Below are 22396 nucleotides of genomic sequence, written 5' to 3'. Positions count from 1 at the left end.
TTCCGTTTGTTCTGTTTTTCTTTATGTTTGTTTGTGTTCTTGTTGAATTTTCAACCTTCAAAGTTGAAACTGCGCTGATTTTGCGGTAATAGCTATAATTCTCTTTTCATATCTTCAATTTATTCCCATATTGTATTTGCCATACAATAAAAGTGAACATGAATGATTGCGTATTGTCATGCCATGTTAAAAGTGTCTTTTTGTATTTGGGCGATAATTTTCACTCATTTCTAATAATAAAATATAGATTACATCTGGCGGTGTAATCACTGTCTGGTCGTGCGCTTTCTTTAGATACGTTTATTCGAGATTTTCGAGTATCGAATTGTTAATCTCGTATCACTCGAACAATAAATAATTTAAAATTCTTTTTTTTTTGTCTTTGAGTGATATCACAACTTGAATTGATATTTTATCGATTAATCAGTTTCCAATTAATGACCAGTGTTGTTGTCAAAGTGTTTGTTTATTATGAAAAAAAAAAAAAAAATAATAATCAGAAACATGTGGCAACACATTTTTTTTAAATTTTTTTCTGTCGTTTGAACTATATACTTCAAATGTTGTCTCTTAAGTCACTTCATACATATACAAATGCCACAAGACAAAACACGCATATCAATTCCATTTCGTTTTGTGGGAAATTCAATTCACTGATCAAAACAAGTTGACTTTAATACTGAACTCTTCTCTCTGCATACAGTGCTTTATGCTACGAACAAAAGCATTGAAATGTTGTCTCAAAAACATGATGCAGAAAAAAGAGACTACCATAATTAATCATAACATTCAATTAGTCATAACATCATGTGTTGTTTACTTTTAGTGTGAGGGTGAGCTGGGCGTTTTATCTTTACTACCTTGTTTTTATTAAGAATCACATGTTGAAATCGTGTTTTTTCAGTGAAATAAGTCAAATAACGAAGAAAAGAAAAACGTTATATTTTGAGATGTTTCATTCGGAAGTTTTTTTATTAGTTTATGAACCACTTCAATTGTTTTTCTATCGATATCGTTATCATAACACTTTTTTATCTTTTATTTTTTTCATTCGTTTAAACTCGACTCAAAGCTATTGTTGTTTACAATTGTCTACAAATAAGGAAAATTCGATCAACTCATCGTAATTCGACGAATCAACAAAAAAATACGTCTAAATTACTTGTTAAAATATATGTTCAGTTCTGTTACAAAGAAAATATTCAGAGCCATCGGAATTTTTTTTGATTTGATTCAACTGAACTCAATGAAATATCATTAGATATCATCAAACAGGACACGTTTGTGCTTATGATTTTATCGGTGTTAGCTTTAGATAAACGCCGCCAACTGGTGACAAAATGAATTGTGACGTCTCAAAGATGAGTGGAACTGGTGTTTTGGAGCCGAGTGCAAACTCGAAATTGTTCAATAGAGTGACTAGACCGATACGAGCTTGCATCATGCCGAATCGAAGGCCAATACAGTTTCGTGGCCCGTCACCAAATGGGAGCCATGCCATTGCGTCACGTTTCTTTGCCTCTTCGGCATCGAAACGGTCTGGGTTGAATTGTTCTGGGCTCGGATAGATTTCCGGGTCATGTTGAATAGCGTAGGCTGGAATAATAATAGACAATCCTTTTTCGAGCACAATTTTACTGCCAGGAACCCGGTAATCATTTTTCGTCCGTCTGTTTAAGTTTGCAACTGGTGGATACTTTCGCAACGTTTCTATAAAAATGGAGAACCAATAAAATGTTATTTTGGAATTGTATAAAAAATTATGATAAAATTGATGGGAAAAAAGGTTAACTCCAAAAGTAATTTACCTTCCAACACTTGATCAACGTAAGGCATGTCCATCATCGCTTCGTAAGTGAATTGTCCGTTATGTTTTTCCAGTGCTTCCCTGATTACTCGTCTGGTTCTGGTTTGAATCTCTGGATTCAAAGCGAGCTCATACAGGCAAAACGTTAGTGTAGTTGAACTAGTTTCAAAGCCAGCCAAAAAGAAGACAAACGCTTGTGCGGCCACTTCATTTAATGTAATCACTTTATCTTTATCGGTCGTCTCTTGATTCTTCAATTTGATCAGAAGATCCATGAAATCATTCCGATTCACATCGTTTTTCTCTCGATATTCAACTGTATCGCGAACGACTTTCATGAAAAATTCCGACACATCATGTCGTACGATCTTAACATGAAGCTTCTTGGCCAGGCTTCTAAATCCATTGATAAGTTCAAGAAAATGGGTACTATGTCTTGGTTTTGCAAACGATTCACGACCGTATTTTCTAAATTCAGCGTTTGGATCTTTCAAGCTATTACACTCGATGCCAAAAGCACACGTTCCAATAACATCAGTGGTGAACCGTGCCAGTAGTTCCTTGATTTCCAGCTCATTGTTTCCCTTGACGACGTCGAATAGGCAATTTCGGAAACGGTCTCCTACTTCGACCACCGTAGGAAACATGAATTTCATTTTTCCACTGGTAAAGGTAGGAGTCAGCTTGGCACGCAGTTTTTTCCACTTATCACCGTCCAATGAAAACAAATGCGCACTCAATGGATCGTCTTCTTCGTTGTAATATAAACCTCTTTCGTTGAAATTCGCAAAATCTTTGATCATAACATGTTTCACAATATCCAGATCCAACAAAACTGCGACTGGACGAGCAAAAAAGTAAAGCCCACACACTTTTTCACCGGTTGGTTTGTATTTGTCGTAGACATTCTTTATAAAATGTGACGGATGGATAGTTTTGCCGAAGCCTTTAAAAGTTCCGTAGGGAATCGTCGGTTCATCACACGGAATATTTCTCGATTTCCAATAATTAAACGCATTTTTGAAATAAACATACACAAGTGTTAAAATTGAGATTAAAACTAGACAAAACGCGCCTATCAATTCCATTTCTGGAATTCAATTCACAGATAATAATTTACGTTTGAAATAATATCGCTGATAATTTTGTCTACGATACTGAGTAAATTGGAATGATTGAAACAAGTTGACTTCAGATACTGGACTCATGTCACTGGCATACAGTGTTCTTATACTACGAACGAGAGCATCGAAATGTTGTCTCTTAAGCATGACGCAGCGAAAAGAGACTACAGTAACATCACACAATGTGGCAAATTAGTCATAATAACGTGTGTTATTCACAATATGATGGTCTACTGAGCGTTTTATCTTTACTACACTACTAACACAGCTAATAAACTTGTTTTTGAAAGACTATCGGACTCCAAATTAGTTTCGCACTCAATTTTTCAGTGTATCCAACCATGTTATTCCAATCTTATTTCTTCGATAGGAAGCACATAATGTATACCTAGGTAGAAAAATAGTTTTTTAGACAACAGTAGGTATACTGCTTTTTGCGTGCGTTCTTATGTGTTAATTATTCCATACTCAAGTATTCTATACGGACAAATATATCTGATCGAAAAATGTGCAGAAGAACTTTTTTTCATTGCGTACAGAACGAAGATAAGAACGAGATGCGCAAATTGTTAGACAAATTGAAAAATTGAGCAGTTGCAAATGACTGATGTAATAAATATACACTGTTTGTTTGGAAGTGTCTATCCCACGTGATATTCATTATATATTATATTGTGTTGTATTCACACAGTCCATACGATCCGCTTAATACACAAGTGAACAAACAATAATCTTGTCATTGAATATTTCTCGGTGATTTTTTGAATTGAAATATCCGTTATTCCTAATTTTAATTGTTGAAACATCTATAAGAATTGAAAAAGAGAATAAAATCATGGCATTTGGATTTTTCCCATTAGCTCACGATTGATTTGTATGTAATTTAAGTATTTTGCGGAATTTAGTATTTCATAATAAAAATCATGCTTAGATCAGATGTATGAGTCAATCAAAACAGTCATTTGAAAATGGAAGCCAGCAATGAGAATGATGCTATTAGTGATCAAAGGTCACCTCTCAGCTGTTTTACGACATATTCTGTGTCTCACCATGATTTAGCAAGTTCTATATACCTTCTATTTAGATTTCAATTCACATAAACAGATAATTATAAAACCATTACGTGATAAGTAAACATAAAATAATTCACAATTGTTTCAGCACTATTAAAGGTGCTATGTCATACAATCAATTTATTTCATACAATACGGTGCTTTATCATTTAAATAAACGTGAACGATTATAACTGATCCATATTTGTGTCGTTTTCCATTAGGTTGATAATTCTAATTAATTTCTGGTGATAGCAATGGAATCTTCATTTATTATATCATCCATGCGGTGAAAACGGTATTTCGAGAGTTTCGAGCTATGAATCTAGAAATTCTCAAACAGAATTCAATTCAAAACTCTTCTCTTGCCCCAGATGTCCCAATGAGCACAACAGAAGTTGAAGAACATTTTCGCAGTTTAATTGTTCAATTTCGCATGTTTCAATTGCGATGGAACGTTTTCTTCGGAGATTTGAAACTGGACGACTATAGCTACATAGGTCGTTATCGAAACGATCGTCTGAAACAACAAAAAGGAAATCCAAAGCATATGGCAAAACGGTTATAGCAAACGTCAAAGGAAATAAGTGTTTGTTGCACGTGTGCTTCGTTGTCAAACAGCTTGAATCAGAATAAATTCTTACGGATTTCAAAAGTGCAAAGTTAAATGTGAACATTTGTTTCAGTTTTATCTCAATCGGTTGTTTTCGGATTTGGAGTGAAAAGATGCGGATAAATCTCTGATAGTTTCGATCATGGTAATTTGAAGGAGTATGCAATGCTTTCGAGATGCCCTTACCCTGTCATAGATACAAAAAGAAAAGAACAATGATTTTAACTATCTTGAATGTGACTCCTTTCACTCGAGTGAACTCACTATATTTTGGCATCTTTCGCAGATCATGCAAATATACCAGAAATTGATGATAATCGAAGAGATGTACGAACCAATTTCTAAAATAATTTACCGAAATGAAAATATTCAAAATTTAATTTAAATTAAAATAAAATCCAAGCCATCGAAAAGAAATGTCTTACGAATAATCAAATTGGGTGATTCATATATTTTGATATTCATGTATGCCCAATACGAAGAATTTATAAGATCAAAGGAGAATTCCATGAGAAGTGCGATAAATGACCATCCAAAGGCGTTGCTGATTAAATTTTGTAATAGCCAAACATTGGAATAAATGTCTCTCAAATAGCGGATATTTTCACCGGAACCAGCAATCGATTCGGTGGAATTTGGACGGTAGTTTTTCTGTTGTTGCTTCAATAGGATTTGTAAATCAGCCAATATGTTGGTCAATGTATTTATAAGAAGTGCCATTTGGCATCTGCGCGCACGAATGATAGCAGCGGCCAAAGCTCTATTCACAAGAAACACAATTCGATCAAATTCATTCGTCGGGAGCGAACAAAATGAATATGCAATTGCTGAGCTTGCGGAGCAAATATAAAATAGCGTAGTGTAAATAATTGTATTTCGTATGACTTTAAAATCAGCGACATAGTTCAATTTGGTTGCAAAAATTTCGTTGATCTCGTTGAGTTTCCGGTAAATTTGTTCTTCATCTTTATGGGCGAAAAGAGGTTCCAAATGTGCGACAATGTGGGTCACCAAGGTTCCCGAAACGCTTGCCAAATTCACATAAAACATCAACGGACTGGATTTGTATGTGCCGCTTGGTTTCAATCGAATGTACAACCCATGGAATAGCGAGTAAAACATGAGCGCAATATGCAGTGTGCTGAAAACGACGTAGTATATTATGCGGCCAATATGATTGGTTGCATGGAATGTGGAATAGTGAGCGACACAAAACACTTGAAAAACACGAACAAACGGCTGCCACAATGATTGGAGCGCTCGAGGATTATAGGGTCTTTGCGATGGATACATTTTAACTCGAAGCTCAATCAACAAATGAAATAGCTTTTGCAATAATCTTCTCTTGTATTCAGTGATGCACATTTCAAATCAATTAAGGTTAGTTGATCACCGATTCATGCCAGTTGATAACTTGCGATGTATTGCCTTGGGTTTTCATCAAATTAGGTAAAATTATTCTAGAAGGTTTAGAAGGAAAAATATTGTCAACATTTTCAAGTAATTTTTCCCAGTTGAATCTAATTTCGATAATTTCAATATGTCTGAAAAAAATGGTCTCCAACTCACATTCTGTGATAATTAGTATATACGCCATTTAGAGTGTGCATTAGGAAAAACAGCGAAAACAGCTATTTGAAGATGAGATCAGGCGCGCATTCTTGGATTCAAATAAGCATTTTCATCGGCAATTTGAAACTGGATGACGATGGCCACATATGTCGTTATCAGAACAATAGTCTGAAAGAGAATTTCAATTATCTCGTGAAATTTATAACTTTTGGAACTAATTGAATGAAATTTAAAAGATGAACATTGGAATGAATTTCGATTCAACAAACCGATTTAAGGAGCTCGTTGTTAAAACAGAACATTTGCTTCATATTTATTCTGATGGGCTGCTCTTTAATTTGCAGCGAAAATATGCGAATGAATCGTTGGTAATTGGGATCGTTATAATTTGATGGCGTATGTAATGACTTTGTCACGGCTTTTCCCTGTGATGAAAAAGAACACAATATTTTAATTGAATTAATTGTAAATTCGACCTAGTTTTTGGATGACTCACCATGTTTTGGCATCTTTCTGCAGAGGCACAAAAAAACCAAAATATGATTGAAACGGAACTGTTGTATAGAAAAATGTCTGAAAAATATGAAGAAGCTCATCAGAGACCGAATAATTCAGTTCAATTCCGTTGAATTCGAACAAAATTTAATTTTCTCTCATTCTTTTCAGTCGAAATTGTAAAATTCCCAGAAAAAATAGCAACACCTACGAATATTCAAAGCGATTGATCCATAAACGGTCAGGTTGATATAGAGCCTTCGAAGCCGAAATGATGATTAAAGCAAAAATGCATTAAAAAAAACTTCAAATAAAACAAATAATTAAAAATATTATTTCAATTAATACCAGTAAGATGCATTGATGGTCTCGAATGTGAACTCAACGAGAAAAAATATGAATGACCATCCAAAACAATCGCTGACTAGTGTGATTGTATACCAAATGTACGAGTAAATCTCACGAAAGTATCGTATATTTTCGCGTGCATATTTTCTGTGCGGCTGTGCACTTGAATCGTCACAACTGTGAATTTGTTGTTGTTTAAGCAATGTTTGAAGGTCGTTCAAAATGTCGCCAATGTTCATCAGGAACAAAGCAATGTAGCACCATCGAAGTCGATTAATGATCATGGGGAAGATAAGAATCGGTTGCATGAAATATTTATCTTGATACAAATCGGGCAAATTAGTGAATGCACTGGCAATCGATGTAATCGTGACCAGTGCAAATGTTAAAATCGTTTTCTTAATCAAATTGATGCGCCGCGTTTTATAATCGATCATATGATTGAGTTTTGTTGCAAAAATGTTGTCGATAATTTGTAATTTTTCATAAATTTCTTCTTCGCGTTTTCGGCTGAACAAGGCTTCCAAATGGGCAGTGATATGCGTCGCAAAACCACCAAGTATGCTCAGTGCGTTCACATAATACATCAAAGCACTTTCTTTATGCTTGGCCCAACGCTGGTCCATCTCTGGTATTGTATTTTCACATTGCAATGCTTTTCTTGTCGTTAAAATAATCAAACTCAAATGAACGGAGAAAATTAGCAGAAAATATAGCCAAAACGACAACGATTTTGAACGATTTTGGTGCAAATTTGGACGGAAAATCGTAAAATGAGACACACAAAATGCTTGGGCAACGCGTGTAAATGGCTTCCAAAACGCTTCGAATTCCCGTGAAATTTCAATACCCGTTGATTGACTCATCTTTCTTTCAACACTGTCGTTAGAAAACTGCATAAATTCATTCGTTCGTTCATAGTTTTCAAGTCGCAAGATATCATCGTTTCCATCGATTTGTTATTTCAAAGAAAAGCCAAAGCTCCATAATGGAGCCTCCATTATAATGAACTAGTTCAGCCTTATCGCGTATTTCAGAGCAAAATATATCAAATTATTCTGGAAATCCCATTAGATTAATGATTTACTGGCACCAACTCACCGTTGTTACTTCTGATCCAACAATCATAAAATGAATGTGCTGTGTGCCTGTGCATGCAGAACTTTGGAGATGTGCCTCTGATAAAAACAATAACTCATTATTTTTGTTGTTGAGAAAAATGTTGGTAATTGCTTATTATGTTCTGGATGAAGAGCTGCCATCAGCTATTTGGAACTGGATGATTATAGCGACATATGTCGTTATCAAAACGATTGTCTGCAATGAAATTCGTTACAACCAAAAATAAAATCTATTAAAATACCGAAAAGAATCTATCAAAGGAAATGAAAAGTCAAAAAAATTGCAGCCGCTGTCTTACCGATTTCAATAAAGCATAATTGAAAGTAAACATCTGCTTCATGTTAATTCTGATGGGTTGCTCTTTAATTTGAAGTGAAAAAATGCGAATAAAACGTTGATAATTTTGATCATGGTAGTTGGATGGTGTGTGCAAGGCTTTTGTTACTGCTTTCCCCTGGTTAATAAAAGTTTATCAATCAAATGTTGATCATTCAAGTAATCATTTATATTGAATTTTCGTTCGAAGACGAGAAATATCGAATAATATTCCTTGAATGTATCAAAAATGAACATATCTTGGACGAATTGCTACTATGCACCTACCAAATTTTGGCATTTCTCCGAAAGCATACAGAAGTAACCAAATGAAATCCATAAAGATGCATTATACAAGACGATATCTGAAATAATAAATCAATGTGATGTCAATTTTTTCTTAATAAACTCATCTAAGAAATGGCAAAAGTTCAAACGAATCGAAACTAACGAATATTTAAATTGGTAAGTCCATAAAAGTTGACATTGATGTAGAGCCAATACGATGCGCTAATGACTTCAAATGTAAATTCAACAAGAAACGAAATGAGTGACCAGCCAAAGCAACTACTCATCAATGTTGTGATGAGCCAAATATTTGAGTAAATCTCACGAAAAGAGCGTATTTTTTCGCGTTCTAACTTATGTTCGGGATGATCGGACGAATATTGACAACTTCGTATTTGCTGTTGCTTCAACAACAACTGCAGATCATCCAGTGTATCCGCTATTGTATTTAGAAACAAACAGATGTAGCACCATCGAGCTCTTATGATGATCACAGCGAATATCATTTTGGGTTGCAAAAAGTATTTTTCGTAGTTCAATTCCGGCAATGGTGTTAGTGAGCTTGCTGTTGCTAGAAATATGGCAAAAATAAAGATTACCACCGTCTGCTGAATATACTTGGGACGCCTTGCTTTGAAATTGGTCGCATGATTCAGTTTCGTAGCAAAGATATTGCTAATTATGTTGAGCTTTTCGTAAATCTCTTTTTCATGTTTTCCATTCAATAATGTTTCCAAGTGAGTAATCAAATGAATGATAGCCCCACTGATGATACTCAGATAGGTCACGTATAACATCAATTGACTTTTTTTATATTTGACCTTATTGGGTTCGGGCACATTCTGCAACCCTTTGCTTGTGATCAATATCACAATCGAAATATGAATGGCCGAGAAAGCAAAAAAGTAGATCAGATGCAAGAAGAACTGCCTGCGATTGTACTTAAGATCGGGCCGAAAGATGGAATAATGTGAAATGCAAAACGCTTGCATGCAACGAGTGAATGGTTGCCAAAAGGCTTTAAATTCATTTGTCGATGGATTCATTGTTCTTTAGTGACTGAAGAAGAGACTGAAATTCTTTATCCATTACTTCATAATAAATGATGGAAAAAGTCATTATCGTTTAATGCGAACAACAAACATTATATTTTCATTGAACATTTTATGGCAATTTCTATTTAATGATGGACATTCAACGTGAATTGTAAACGAACAAGCATGGACTTATATAGATTAGTGATGATAAAATAGTTTCAACTCACCATTGTGTGCGTGTATCATTAAAATTGGTAGGTAAATGCTAATTTAATGTGCTATATGTATCGATAACTTCTGAAGAGCAGCAGAATAACCTTCAACCGCATGAAATATTTCCACTATTTTGCAAACATAGACGCCGTTTCATCGGCTTTTTGAAACTGGATGATGATGGCGACGTACGTTGTTATCAAAACGATTGTCTGTAAAATTAAACAACAAACGTTACCAAAAAAAAAAAATTCCAAATGGCAACAGAAGTGACTCGGTTTGTTAAATGGTTTCACACTTGAAATGAATCGGCACTCCCTCCTCCTGATTTAAATCAAATCAAAATCTCACCGATTTAAGCAACGCGTAGTTAAACGTAAACAATTGCTTCAAGATTATCCTAATGGGTTGCTCCCTCATTTGTAGCGAAAAAATACGGACGAATCTTTGGTAGAGTTGATCCTGATAGTTGGATGGCATGTGAAGAGCTTTTGTAACGGCTTTTCCCTGGAACAGGAAAAAATCAACATTTTTCAATAGTTGCGTGTATTCGAAACATTGTTTTTTGTCAATTATTTTCTTAAATTAATAAATCTGTACAAACCATGGTTTCACATCGTTCGGAAATCTGGCAGAGATACCAAAACATAATCAAAAGTGAGCTGTTATACGAGATAATGTCTGAAGAAACAGTGAAAGAATCAATTTAAAAAATGATAACCCAAGAGAAACGGCCAATATGTTTATACGCTGTCTATCCGCCAAAAATACACTACAATATATATTCACGCTTATTGGAGGCCGAATTCAATATATATTCTAGTGTATTTTCGGCGTATTCTTCAGCGTGAAACATATTGAAACATATTCAGGCGCCCTCTGATGGCCATGAATGCATTCATTGATTCAATATGTTTCACGCTGAAGAATACGCCGAAAATACACTAGAATATATATTGAATTCGGCGTCCAATAAGCGTGAATATATATTGTAGTGTATTTTCGGTGGATAGACAGCGTATAAACATATTGGCAGTTTCTCTTGGGAAATATTCAAAATTAAACGAACAACAAAGTGACTCTTACGAATGTTCACGGTATGCGATTCATAGAGATGCAAGTTGATGTATAACCAGTACAGCGCATTCATTACTTCAAAAGTGAATTCAACAAGAAAGGTAATGACCGACCATCCAAAAGAGTCACTCAGCAAATTGACTGAAAACCATACGTTTGAATAGATTTCTCGAAAATATCCAATTGTTTCACGTGCACGACAGCAACTCTCTTCACTTGAATCATCGAAATTTCTCTGCTGTTGTTGTTTGAGCAAATGCTGTAGGTCATTCAGAGTGTCAGCTATGACATTCAGCAGCAAAGCAAAATAGCACCATCGTGACCGAATCATGGTAACAACAATTATGTGTATCGGCTTCATGAAATGTATTTCAATGCCATTCTTTAGATTGGGTATTGTGGCCAATGAGCTTGCTGAGGCTAGAATGATAGTCAACACAAACGTTCCGACTGCGTTTCTAATGTACTTTGCACGTCTTGCCTTGTAATCTATCATGAAGTTTAGTTTGGTCGCCAGAATGTCATCGATTGCTCGTAATTTCTCGTAGATTTCTTGCTCTTGTTTCATGCTAAGCAAAACTTCGACATGTGTTGTTATGTGACATAGCATGCTGCCAAGTATGCTCAACGAGTTAACATAAAATATCAAATGACTTTCTTTATGCTTTCTCAGTAGCTGTTCAGTTTCGGTGTCCTCGGAGTGTAATCCCTTGACGGTTGTTAGAATGACCAACAATATATGGAGCGAAGCTAGCGACAAGAAATATATCAAAAATGGCAAAGATCGTCGTAGATTATTGTGAAGATTGGGCCGGAATATGAAGAAACTGGAAACACACAGAGCTTGGAATGTGCGGGTAAATGGTAGCCAGAAGGCCTCAAATTCATTAGAAATGGCACGGTTCTTTGGTCGAGTCATCGTTCTACTTCCGTTGTATTACAAAATGCACTCTTCTAGAAACTAACTAATAGAGTTTGCCTGCACCAACCTTATTAGTGTGGAATAATTCTAGAAATCATCTTCTTATTAATTTTCTTTGCTGGTTAATTGAAATTGTACGTAATTGTACGTTGATAAGAATCACTTTTGTGTTTACCCAAATAGATTGTTTACTTCGAATGAAACATGCACACCAAATAAAGCCGCATACGTCAGTACATACCAATGCATGTGTCGTTGAGTATAAAAATGGGAATACAGGTTCCTTTACAGAAAGAATCTTATGTATTATAGTATTCATGTAGGTATGTTTATTCATTTAGTTTTTGATTCAATTTAGTCTGTTTATTATGAAATATTTCAGCTGAATTTCAGTAGATAGAATTCTCGTTTTCTTTCTTTGATTTACTTCCAGCACTACGGTACATCCTGTCGGATAATTCGAAATGAAGCGAAGCCACGATCATCGCTATCTGTACAAGAGTTGGTTAAGAGTTGTACTTCGTAGCCATAGAAATATGCATCCATTATTAATTCGCGATGGTGTGGAATCAATGTGTAGTGTGTAAGCTCCTCGTTATGGAGTTTTACAACTGTTACAGCATCTGGCTCTTGTCCATCCGTTTGAAGTATTCTCAAATATTGAATAAATCCATAACAATTTTCATATGTTGTCCCATTCGATGCTGTAATATCATAGCAATAATAGAATTAAAATTTGTTTGAAGATTGAGATTAAAAAGATGATGCTTTAGAGTGGATTGTATATATATAGATTTTTAACGATGAATCTCAACAATAGACAATGGAATTTTCAATTTTGGGAAATCGCCGACTTTTGATTCAAATGGAATGATTTCACACAACTCATGAAATATTGATGACAATAATTACCGTATAAGCTGAGTTTCTCATTATGACGGTCGTTTGAATTGAACTGTCGTTGCATTGAGGCTCTTCCGTTGAATGGTTTAGGCTTATTTCCTTTTGCAATTATTGAGAAGCCTTTGAATTCAATATCGGTTTGATTACAAGTTGGACTATCTATTCGGATAAATAATACTTGTCAAGTGGTGTGAGACTTGCGTTGTAGCAATCGTATTGAATTTACCAATTCGGATTGTTGATTGCTGTTTGTATGCTTTGTAAAGGGGCATTCGGAGAAGTGATTCTTCCGTCCGATGTGGTTGGGTAAACGAATTCAGTTGTATTATTGATATATCATGGTGTACTGTTCCTACCTGTGGCCCTGTACTAAACCGTATCATCTCGATACGCCCAACACACCTATCATCACCGTCATCAATGTCAGGTATTTCAGTTGTGGGCACCCCACGATCATTTAAATCACTCTGATCGCGACTATCACCATATAAATTTGCTGCAAACAATTATTCGCGAAACATCAGAAATTAAAATGATAATTAATTGCGATCAAGGCTTCTTCTACTGTCGCTTAATGTGTGCGATTAGTGTTATACAAATATACAAATGATTTTTAACACTTGAAAAAACCCTTTTTGTAATTTGTTCCAGTTTTTTCAATGAAAAAACTATTTTTTAACAGCAAAATGAAACCGTTCAGTTCTAGTTCGTCTAGTAGCTGTAAATGTGCGTTAGTGTATGCTTAGAACGATACAAATCGGTTTAAACTTGAAATGTGTAGTAACATGCTGATTGCGTAGTTCACACTAAAAATACTAGGGCAATTTGACTTATCTGCAAGCAGATATAATTTATACTCAAAAGCAACATTTTGAGCATATAACCTACGCGGTGTATTTATTTTTGCTTTAAATAAAATTGAACAATAATAACAATAGCCCTGTATTTTGTCTAGCAAACTTACTTTTGTCATCGGAATCGATGGGGATGTTGAAAGCCAATGAAATTGATGGATAAATTAATAGTATTGCAAGCCAAATCATACTGTGCGAATGTGTAGATTTGAAAATCAATTCTTAAACGATTTTATGTGTGAACGGCGGATAAAACTGAAAAATTGAGAAAATACAATTTAGATCTTTTTGCAAGATACAGTTACAGTAACTGCTACTTAATCATAAAATTTTTTAGAATTGATTTAACAGAGTCCTTAGGCTAATCTGCTCAGCCAATAGTATTGTTTTATTTGAGAAACAAAACACTCAATCACCACAATATTTAGAATAGAATTTACTTACAGCGAACACTTCAATCAATTCAAGACGCGAAAATTGCTTCAACTAACCCAACTTATATGCATTTTCACCATAAATAATTCGTATTTATATTTAATTTATTTTTCATGGTTTTAATTAAAAATAAATGGAATCTAATTAAGACTTTCATAACCATATACCTGTTTTATACATTTATCAAACGTCGAAAATTGAGACAAAACAAAGGTAATTTTATTTGGAAGCTTAAGCGCCATGTTTGGTTGTTTTTAACTTAAAACACGGTTTCAACTCATATCTTTGTAGCCAAACCATAATATCTGTTCCAAGCTATATTTTGATTCCTGTTCGCATCTATATCAAGGTTAATCGATTTTTTTTTTCAATTACTATTCAAGACGAAATTTAGTTTTGCTTTGTAATATTGAATTTACTTCTCTGGGAAAAGTGAAAACCGTACAAATTGTAATATTTGAAATAGTGTAGTAATCATATTATAAATTGAATGAATACAACGTCGTGAACTAAATGTTCTACGGTCGGTTGATAAAAATTTGCGCTCCAATTTCGCAAGTTGCTTGTAACGTTTCATATATTGTTAGGTACAGTGCGCCCCCGGAAATGTTAAGTAGCAGAAATGTTATCTCTCGGAAAACTTAAGTGAATTTCGGCTCCCATTGACTACTCTGAAATCTTCAGTTTTTCTTAAGATTTCTGTGAGAATACTGTATTTCAAGTAAAATCATTTATTTTTTTCCAATTATTCATTCTTTCGAACAATAACATAACTATATCGAAATGTATAGACAACATAAAATTGTTTTCACAAACATATACAATGTTGAAATTAATCAGCCAACCGATTTTCAGCTATTTCTTTGCCTGAACAAACGATGCGATAACGCTTCAGACGGTTTACAGCGTGAATAAATCACAGTAGCCTTTGTTTTAACGTGTATGCACACGTAAATGACTCCGTTTGCTGTTTTGGTTGACTTTACAGCTGTATTCTCAGTTTGATATTTTAGCGAATTTTTAATCAAAACAAATAATGTGACAACGCTAAATCTAACCGTTCACAGGAATAAATAAAAGATTACCGAAATTTGTGGTGTTTTTCCTTCATTTTTTGATCATGTGAAACTATTTATCAGATTTCTTCTGTTGTTTGTAGCTTGAAAAAGCTTGAATACAGTTTAATTGATAATAAATGTGGGTAAGTGATGTATATTTTCGATGTTTCCTTTGATTTTAGTGCATTATTATCGAAAAAAAAATTCTCTCTGAAATCTTAAGATTTCAGAAAACTTAAGTAACCGAAAAACAAACTACTTAACATTTCCGGGGGCGCACTGTAATTACTAATCAAAACATTTTAACTATTCCCATCGGAATATTGAAATATTTGTTACTTAACAACCGTTATAATTAAATTTTATATATAGCAAACTGCCCGAACAGAATTTTCAAATATCGCAATGACGATCAAGTATGCAATAAATCAAAAACTGTACTTATCACTACGCACCAGAAAATCCGTCACTACCGTTTTTTTTTTAAAAACAAGTTGTGAAATCTGGAGCAAGTTCTTTGTTCTTTTTTTTCAAACGTTCGAAATTGGAGACTAAAGAGAAAAATATGTTCAAATAAAATGTCAGAGATAATGCTTAGCTTAGCAATTACTGAATGAGCTGTGGGTTTATTGCAATGATAACATCAAAATTAAGCCAAACATTACTAGTAATAGTGTGAGAAATAAATTACTTTTGGTGTTAGTTTACTGTTAAAACCATTTTGCAATTTGCATCATCACCGAATAAAATTGATTTTTCTGCATCATAAAGCAAAATTTCTGGTTGAAACGAATGCACCTCCAAATTATTATTGATCATTTCAAGAAATGTACTGATTAGACATATCAATGGATACACTTCTAGATGTATTCTGTTGAAGTGAAACCACAAAATTTTGACCACTCAAATCCAATCTTTCCGAGTCAAATTGGCGATAAAGCTTCGCGAAACACGAAAAAACTGACCCTTCTTCGGACCACCTTAGTATTCATTTAGGTATATTTAATCATTTATTTTGATTTTGATTCAATTTATTCTGTTTATTATGCAATTTTACGGCTGAATTTTCGTCTTCTTTCTTTGATTTACTTCCAGCACTACGGTACATCTTGTCGGATAATTCGAAATGAAGCAAAGCCACGATCATCGCTATCTGTACAAGAATTGGTTAAGAGTTGTACTTCGTAGCCATAGAAATATGCATCCATTATTAATTCGCGATGGTGTGGAATCAATGTGTAGTGTGTAAGCTCCTCGTTATGGAGTTTTACTACTGTTATAGCATCTGGCTCTTGTTCATCCGTTTGAAGTATTCTCAAATATTGAATAAATCCATAACAATTTTCATACGTTGTCCCATTCGATGCTGTAACATCATAGCAATAATAAAATTCAAATTTGTTTGAAGATTGAGATTAAAAAGATGATGCTTTAGAGTAGATTGTATATATAGATTTTTTACGATGAATCTCAACAATAGACAATGGAATTTTCAATTTTGGGAAATCATCAACTTTTGATTCAAATGGAATGATTCCACACAACTCATGAAATATTGATGACAATAATTACCGTATAAGCTGAGTTTCTCATTATGACGGTCGTTTGAATTGAACTGCCGTTGCATTGAGACTCTTGCGTTGAACGGTTTGGGCTTATTTCCTTTCGCAATTATTGAGAAGCCTTTGAATTCAATATCGGTTTGGTCACAAGTTGGACTATCTATTCGGATAAATAATACTTGTCAAGTGGTGTGAGACTTGCGTTGTAGCAATCGTATTGAATTTACCAATTCGGATTGTTGATTGCTGTTTGTATGCTTTGTAAAGAGGCATTCGGAGAAGTGATTCTTCCGTCCGATGTGGTTGGGTAAACGAATTCAGTTGTATTGTTGTTATATCATGGTGTACTGTTCCTACCTGTGGCCCTGTACTAAACCGTATCATCTCGATACGCCCAACACACCTATCATCACCGTCATCAATGTCAGGTATTTCAGTTGTGGGCACCCCACGATGATTTAAATCACTCTGATCGCGACTATCGCCATATAAATTTGCTGCAATCAATTATTTAAACAGTATATTTTTGCGTGAATTTTCTACTCAAAAGCAACAATTTGAGCATATAAACTGAGCGGTATGTTTACTTTTGCTTTAACTAAAATTGAACAAAATAATAGTGATTCTTCACTTTTTGTTTAGCTAACTTACTATTGGGGATGTTGAAAGCCAGTGAAATCGATGGACATATTAATAGTATTGCAAGCCAAATCATACTGTGCGAGGGTGTAGATTTTACAAGCAATTCTTAAACGATTTTAGGTGTGAACGGTGGGTAAAGCTGAAAAATTGAGGAAAAATACAATATAGATCACTTTGTAAAGTACAGTTACTTAGCTACTTAATTATTATTATTTTCAAAATTGATTTAACAGAGTCTTCTGCTCAGCCAGTATTGTTTCATTTGAGAAACAGTGCACTCAGTTACCGTAGTATTTATTATAGGATTCACTTTAGAAGTGTTCGCTGTTCAATCGATTCAAGACGCAAAAAGTGCTTCAACTAACCCAACTTATATACATATTTACCATGAATAATTTGTATTTATATTTAATTTATTTTTCATGATTTTAATTAAAAATAAATGGAATCTAATTAAGGCTTTTAGAGCAAAACATCTATAAATTTTTTGAATTTGAAGAATTGAGAAAAAATCAGACGTAATTTCATATAATAACTAAGGTTAGTTGAATGGCTGAGCGCACTATAACGATACTATGTTCCACTTTAACTGAAAATATTTATTATTTTTTCGAGGCGATTTTCCATACAATTTTCTTCAGAGGCGTTTTTTAATGACAAAAATGAATGGTCATGCCACTCATATTTATCACAGAATGCAAATTAAATGATAAGGATTGAGAATATAAGATTGTTTAGTTTTTCTTGTATTTTAATGTCTATTTTTTTCAAAAATTATCATTGCTTTGTGGTCATGGGTGTCAACATATGGAATATACCGTTATAAAAAATTATGTGCCTTCAAATCCGTAGAATATGCCCAAGAATACAAATAATCTAATTGACAATTAAATTGTATGTGCATGCAAAGTGATTAGAAATAGATTGAAAAAGAATTCTTGCCGGTAGTTAGCTGTGTGCTATCAATGTACTTTCTTATTCCATTCTGAATTTTCGTCTGCCATTTGAAACTGAATAACGATTGCAACGTACGTTGTAACCAAAACAATTGTCTGAAAATCAATTTTTGGTTAATTTTTTACAGTTTTACGATCTCAGATCGTCGATCTGTCTTGTGCTTTCATAAAAATTATACCGATTTAAATAATCCATGTTTGAAATGGAACATTTGTTTCATGTTTATTTGGATTGGCTGCTGTTTTATGTGGAGTGAAAATATTCGGATGAAGCGCTGGTAGTTTTGATCATGATAATTTGATGTTGTGTGTAGTGCCTGTGACATGGACTTGCCCTGGAAGAAATAGCAATCAAACATGTTGACATTAAAGTTTAATGATTAAATCAGTCCATTTTCGAAGTTTACTATGCTCTGACATCTTTCAGAAACTGAACAAAGATACCAAAATATTATTAAAAGCGAACTGTTGTAAACCAAAACGTCTGAAATTTTTTAATGAAAAAAAATTGAAAACCCTTCGAAGGATTGGGAATAAAATCTAAAGAGTGAAGCTAATTTATGACTTACGTAAATACAAGCCGCTTGATTCATATAAGTTCCAGTTAATATAGATCCAGTACGATCCATTAATCAATTCAAGTGTGATTTTAATCAAGAATGTGATGAGTGTCCAGCCGAAGCAATCACTCGTCAATGTAACAATGAACCACACATTCGAATAAATCCCACGAATATGCCGAATTCTCTCTGGATTAAAACTGCTTCCGATTTCTTCGTTGGACTGTTCGCAGCTTTGCATCTGCTGTTGTTTCAACAATGCTTGCAGATCCTCTAGAGTGTCGGCAATGATATTCAGATACAGTGCAATTTGGCACCATCGAATTCGGCTTACAACCACGCCGAATAACATGAATGGCGTCATGAAATATTTATCGTTAAAATTTTTAGGTAATTGCGAAAATGCACACGCTATTGCCAAAGCAATGGCAAATATGAAAATCCCGATTGTCGGAATGTATTTGGTATGGCGAGCTTTATAATTCACCGTATGGTTTAGTTTTGTTGTAAAGATGTCATCGATTGATTTGAATTTTTCACAAATTTCATTCTCTTGTTTTCCACTGAAAAAACTTTCCAAATAAATTGCTGAGTGGATTGCATAACTACTAAATATACTCAAAGCGTTTACATAGTACATCAAAGGACTTCCCTTGTATTTCGTTTCACCATCGGTAAATACGTAATCTTCTCTATTGAAACTTTCTCGCCTTGTAATCATAACAGTAATAGCCATATTGCATGATGCAAACACCACGAAATACAACAAAAATAATATCGATTTCAATTTGTTATTGCAAAAATTCGGCCTAAACACAGAATAATGAGAAATGCATATGGCTTGAAATATGCGAGTATAAGGCTTCCAGAAATTTTCAAATCCGTATGACATTTTGCTGTTTCTATGTCGTTCACTGTGGACACAAATTGAGTGAAGAATATATTCGTTTGATCATTGGTTCATAACTGTTTTAAATTTTATTGATAGTTGCAGTAAATTCGTACCAAATCGAACTTTTATTTCTTCACACTTGACTCTTCCAGTGAAAGTTAATTCATTAGTGATGAATCAATCGATCAATAAATTTCTTCACTTTTATGCATAATGTCAAATGTCATTGATGAAATTTCATTTTTATTTCATTAATTTTAATTTGGTCTAATTTGATTCAAATGGAAAAGTGCCATCAAAGAGATGAAATTTCATTAAAACGCTGCAATATGATGAGATTAAGATAAACATTTTGCAAAACACATATATGAAGTAATAAAATTGATTGGATTCATATCTGATTATTCTCTTGGTTGTTATCTCGTTGACGAAGATTGCCGCTTTGTTTTCATCATCATTTTTAATCATTGAATTTTTCTCATTTTTTGTTCGGAAATTTGAAATTGAATGACAATTGCCACGTATGTCGTTACCAAAACGACTATCTACAAAAGTAGCACACACAATGTGAATGATGCAATTGTGAGCAATATTACCGTTATTCCACACTTTAAATAGTGAATAATTGAATTTAAACATTTCTTTCATTGTTATCTTGATTGGTTGTTTCCGTAATTGAAGCGAAAAGATTCGAATGAATCTTTGATAAACCAAGAGAAACGGCCAATATGTTTATACGCTGTCTATCCGCCAAAAATACACTACAATATATATTCACGCTTATTGGACGCCGAATTGAATATATATTCTAGTGTATATTCGGTGTATTCTTCAGCGTGAAACATATTGAATCAATGAATGCATTCATGACCATCAGAATATGTTTCAATATGTTTCATGCTGAAGAATACACCGAATATACACTAGAATATATATTGAATTCGGCGTCCAATAAGCGTGAATATATATTGTAGTGTATTTTCGGCGGATAGACAGCGTATAAACATATTGGCCGTTTCTCTTGGGAATTGCGGTCTTAATTGTATGATGGTGTGTGTAAAGCCATTAAAATGTCTCTTCCCTAGTCTCGACGTAGAAATTAAAGCGAGCGTTTTTCATTTATTTTTTAAATTGGACATACAATTTTCTTCGGCCACTTGAAATTGGATGACGATAATGACGTATGTAGTAGTTAATACAATTGTCTGAAATGAAAAGAAATCGATCGATGTTGAACAGGTCAAAACACATGAAACTTCAACTCACATTTTTCAAAAGAGGGTAATTAAATGTGAACATTTGCTTCATTTTCAATTCGATGGGTTGTTTTTTAATTTGAAGTGAGAATAATCGAATGAATCGCTGATAGTTTTGATCTTGATAATTCGAAGGCGTATGCAATGCTTTTAGAACTCCCCTTCCCTACCAATGATATTTAAATATAAAATTCCATGAACCATGAGCTTTTTTGCTATACACTCACTGCATTTTGGCATCGTTCGCAAATTTTGATGAAATAGCAAAAATTCACCAATATCGTTATGATGTAACAAACTATTTCTGAAAATGACGGCACTGATCTTTATTTCATCCATTCAAGTATCAATTTTTTTGAGGTCTTACGAATAATTCTGACGATGGACTTGTGCACAACGACGGTAATGTATGCCCAATAACAGAAATTGATAAGTTCGGTTGTAAATTCGATGAGCAAAGTGATGAGAGACCAACCGAAACAATTGCTTATTAGATTTTTTATGAGCCATGCATTTGAGTAGACAGCTCGCAAATGTTCGATTTTCTCACCGGAGCTCGTGGTCGATGCACGATAATTTTCTTGTTGTCGCTTCAATAAGACTTGCAAATCCCACAAAATATTCGTCAAGGCATTTATGTGGAATGAAATTTGACATCGTCTGACCCGAATCATTGAAACCGACATGATGCGATTTAATAGGAATAGAATTATACTGCCATCCCTGGGCAAAGAGAAAAATGACAATGCAAAAGACAAAGCTGCCGATAATGCGAAATAGGCAACTGTGTGTCGAACAAATTTTCGCCGAATCGTATTAAAATTGGTGGTGTATTCCAGCTTTGTTGCAAATATGCCGTTGATTTCTTTCAGTCTGCGGTAAATTTCCTCTTCTTCATTTTTCGTGAAAAATGCCTCTAAATTGGCCGTTAAATGCGCGATGAAATTTCCAGCGATACTCACGAGACTCACATAGTACATAAGTGGGCTTCCTGTGTATTTAATGTTGTCCATAACTTGAATGTGCTCCAATGTGTGAAGCATAACCCAGATATGTAGTAGAGTGAATGTCGTGAAATAAATCAAGCCGCCAAAATGAATGTTCGAATTGAAAATCGAATAATGCGACACACAAAATAATTGAAAAATACGAACGAACGGATGCCAAAAAGCATCGAAATCCAAAGGATTGTGGACCTTCTTTGATGAAAACATCGTTCCAAACCAAAGAATCCACAATAAGTGAGAGTTTCACTGCTCACTATTTCAATTTCATTTTCAATTCAATACTCAA

General features: G+C 34.1%; 4 protein-coding genes across 4 annotated transcripts in view; 1 reads left to right on the top strand and 3 right to left on the bottom strand.

Moving 5' to 3' along the window:
• LOC129569311 (NIF3-like protein 1) overlaps positions 1–22396 on the top strand; it is a 188744-nt gene that overhangs the window by 22773 nt on the left and 143575 nt on the right. The gene's annotated exons all lie outside the window — the stretch shown is intronic.
• Positions 944–7410, bottom strand: LOC129569030 (cytochrome P450 6a9-like). The gene is made up of 5 exons (XM_055447424.1): positions 6665–7410; positions 6438–6593; positions 6166–6336; positions 1809–6056; positions 944–1710 (listed from the first exon to the last, which is right to left on the bottom strand). Exons 4-5 carry the CDS (start codon positions 2893–2895, stop codon positions 1289–1291), a joined length of 1509 nt encoding a protein of 502 aa, XP_055303399.1. The 5' UTR covers positions 2896–6056; positions 6166–6336; positions 6438–6593; positions 6665–7410; the 3' UTR covers positions 944–1288.
• LOC129569033 (uncharacterized) lies at positions 12303–14214 on the bottom strand. Its single transcript, XM_055447428.1, has 4 exons — positions 13853–14214; positions 13115–13384; positions 12898–13047; positions 12303–12689 (listed from the first exon to the last, which is right to left on the bottom strand). Exons 1-4 carry the CDS (start codon positions 13929–13931, stop codon positions 12421–12423), a joined length of 768 nt encoding a protein of 255 aa, XP_055303403.1. The 5' UTR covers positions 13932–14214; the 3' UTR covers positions 12303–12420.
• LOC129569036 (uncharacterized) lies at positions 15547–17761 on the bottom strand. The gene is made up of 4 exons (XM_055447430.1): positions 17449–17761; positions 17025–17294; positions 16808–16957; positions 15547–16601 (listed from the first exon to the last, which is right to left on the bottom strand). The coding sequence occupies exons 1-4, from the start codon at positions 17510–17512 to the stop codon at positions 16333–16335; spliced, it is 753 nt and encodes a 250-aa protein (XP_055303405.1). The 5' UTR covers positions 17513–17761; the 3' UTR covers positions 15547–16332.

The sequence above is a fragment of the Sitodiplosis mosellana genome, unplaced genomic scaffold (genome assembly GCF_009176505.1).
Source record: "Sitodiplosis mosellana isolate CC-2019 unplaced genomic scaffold, AAFC_SMos_1.0 Smas_scaffold_30, whole genome shotgun sequence".
Classification (NCBI taxonomy): Eukaryota; Metazoa; Arthropoda; class Insecta; order Diptera; family Cecidomyiidae; genus Sitodiplosis; species Sitodiplosis mosellana.
The sequence above is the reverse complement of the archived record's forward strand: the minus strand, read 5'-3'. Positions and strand labels throughout refer to the sequence as shown.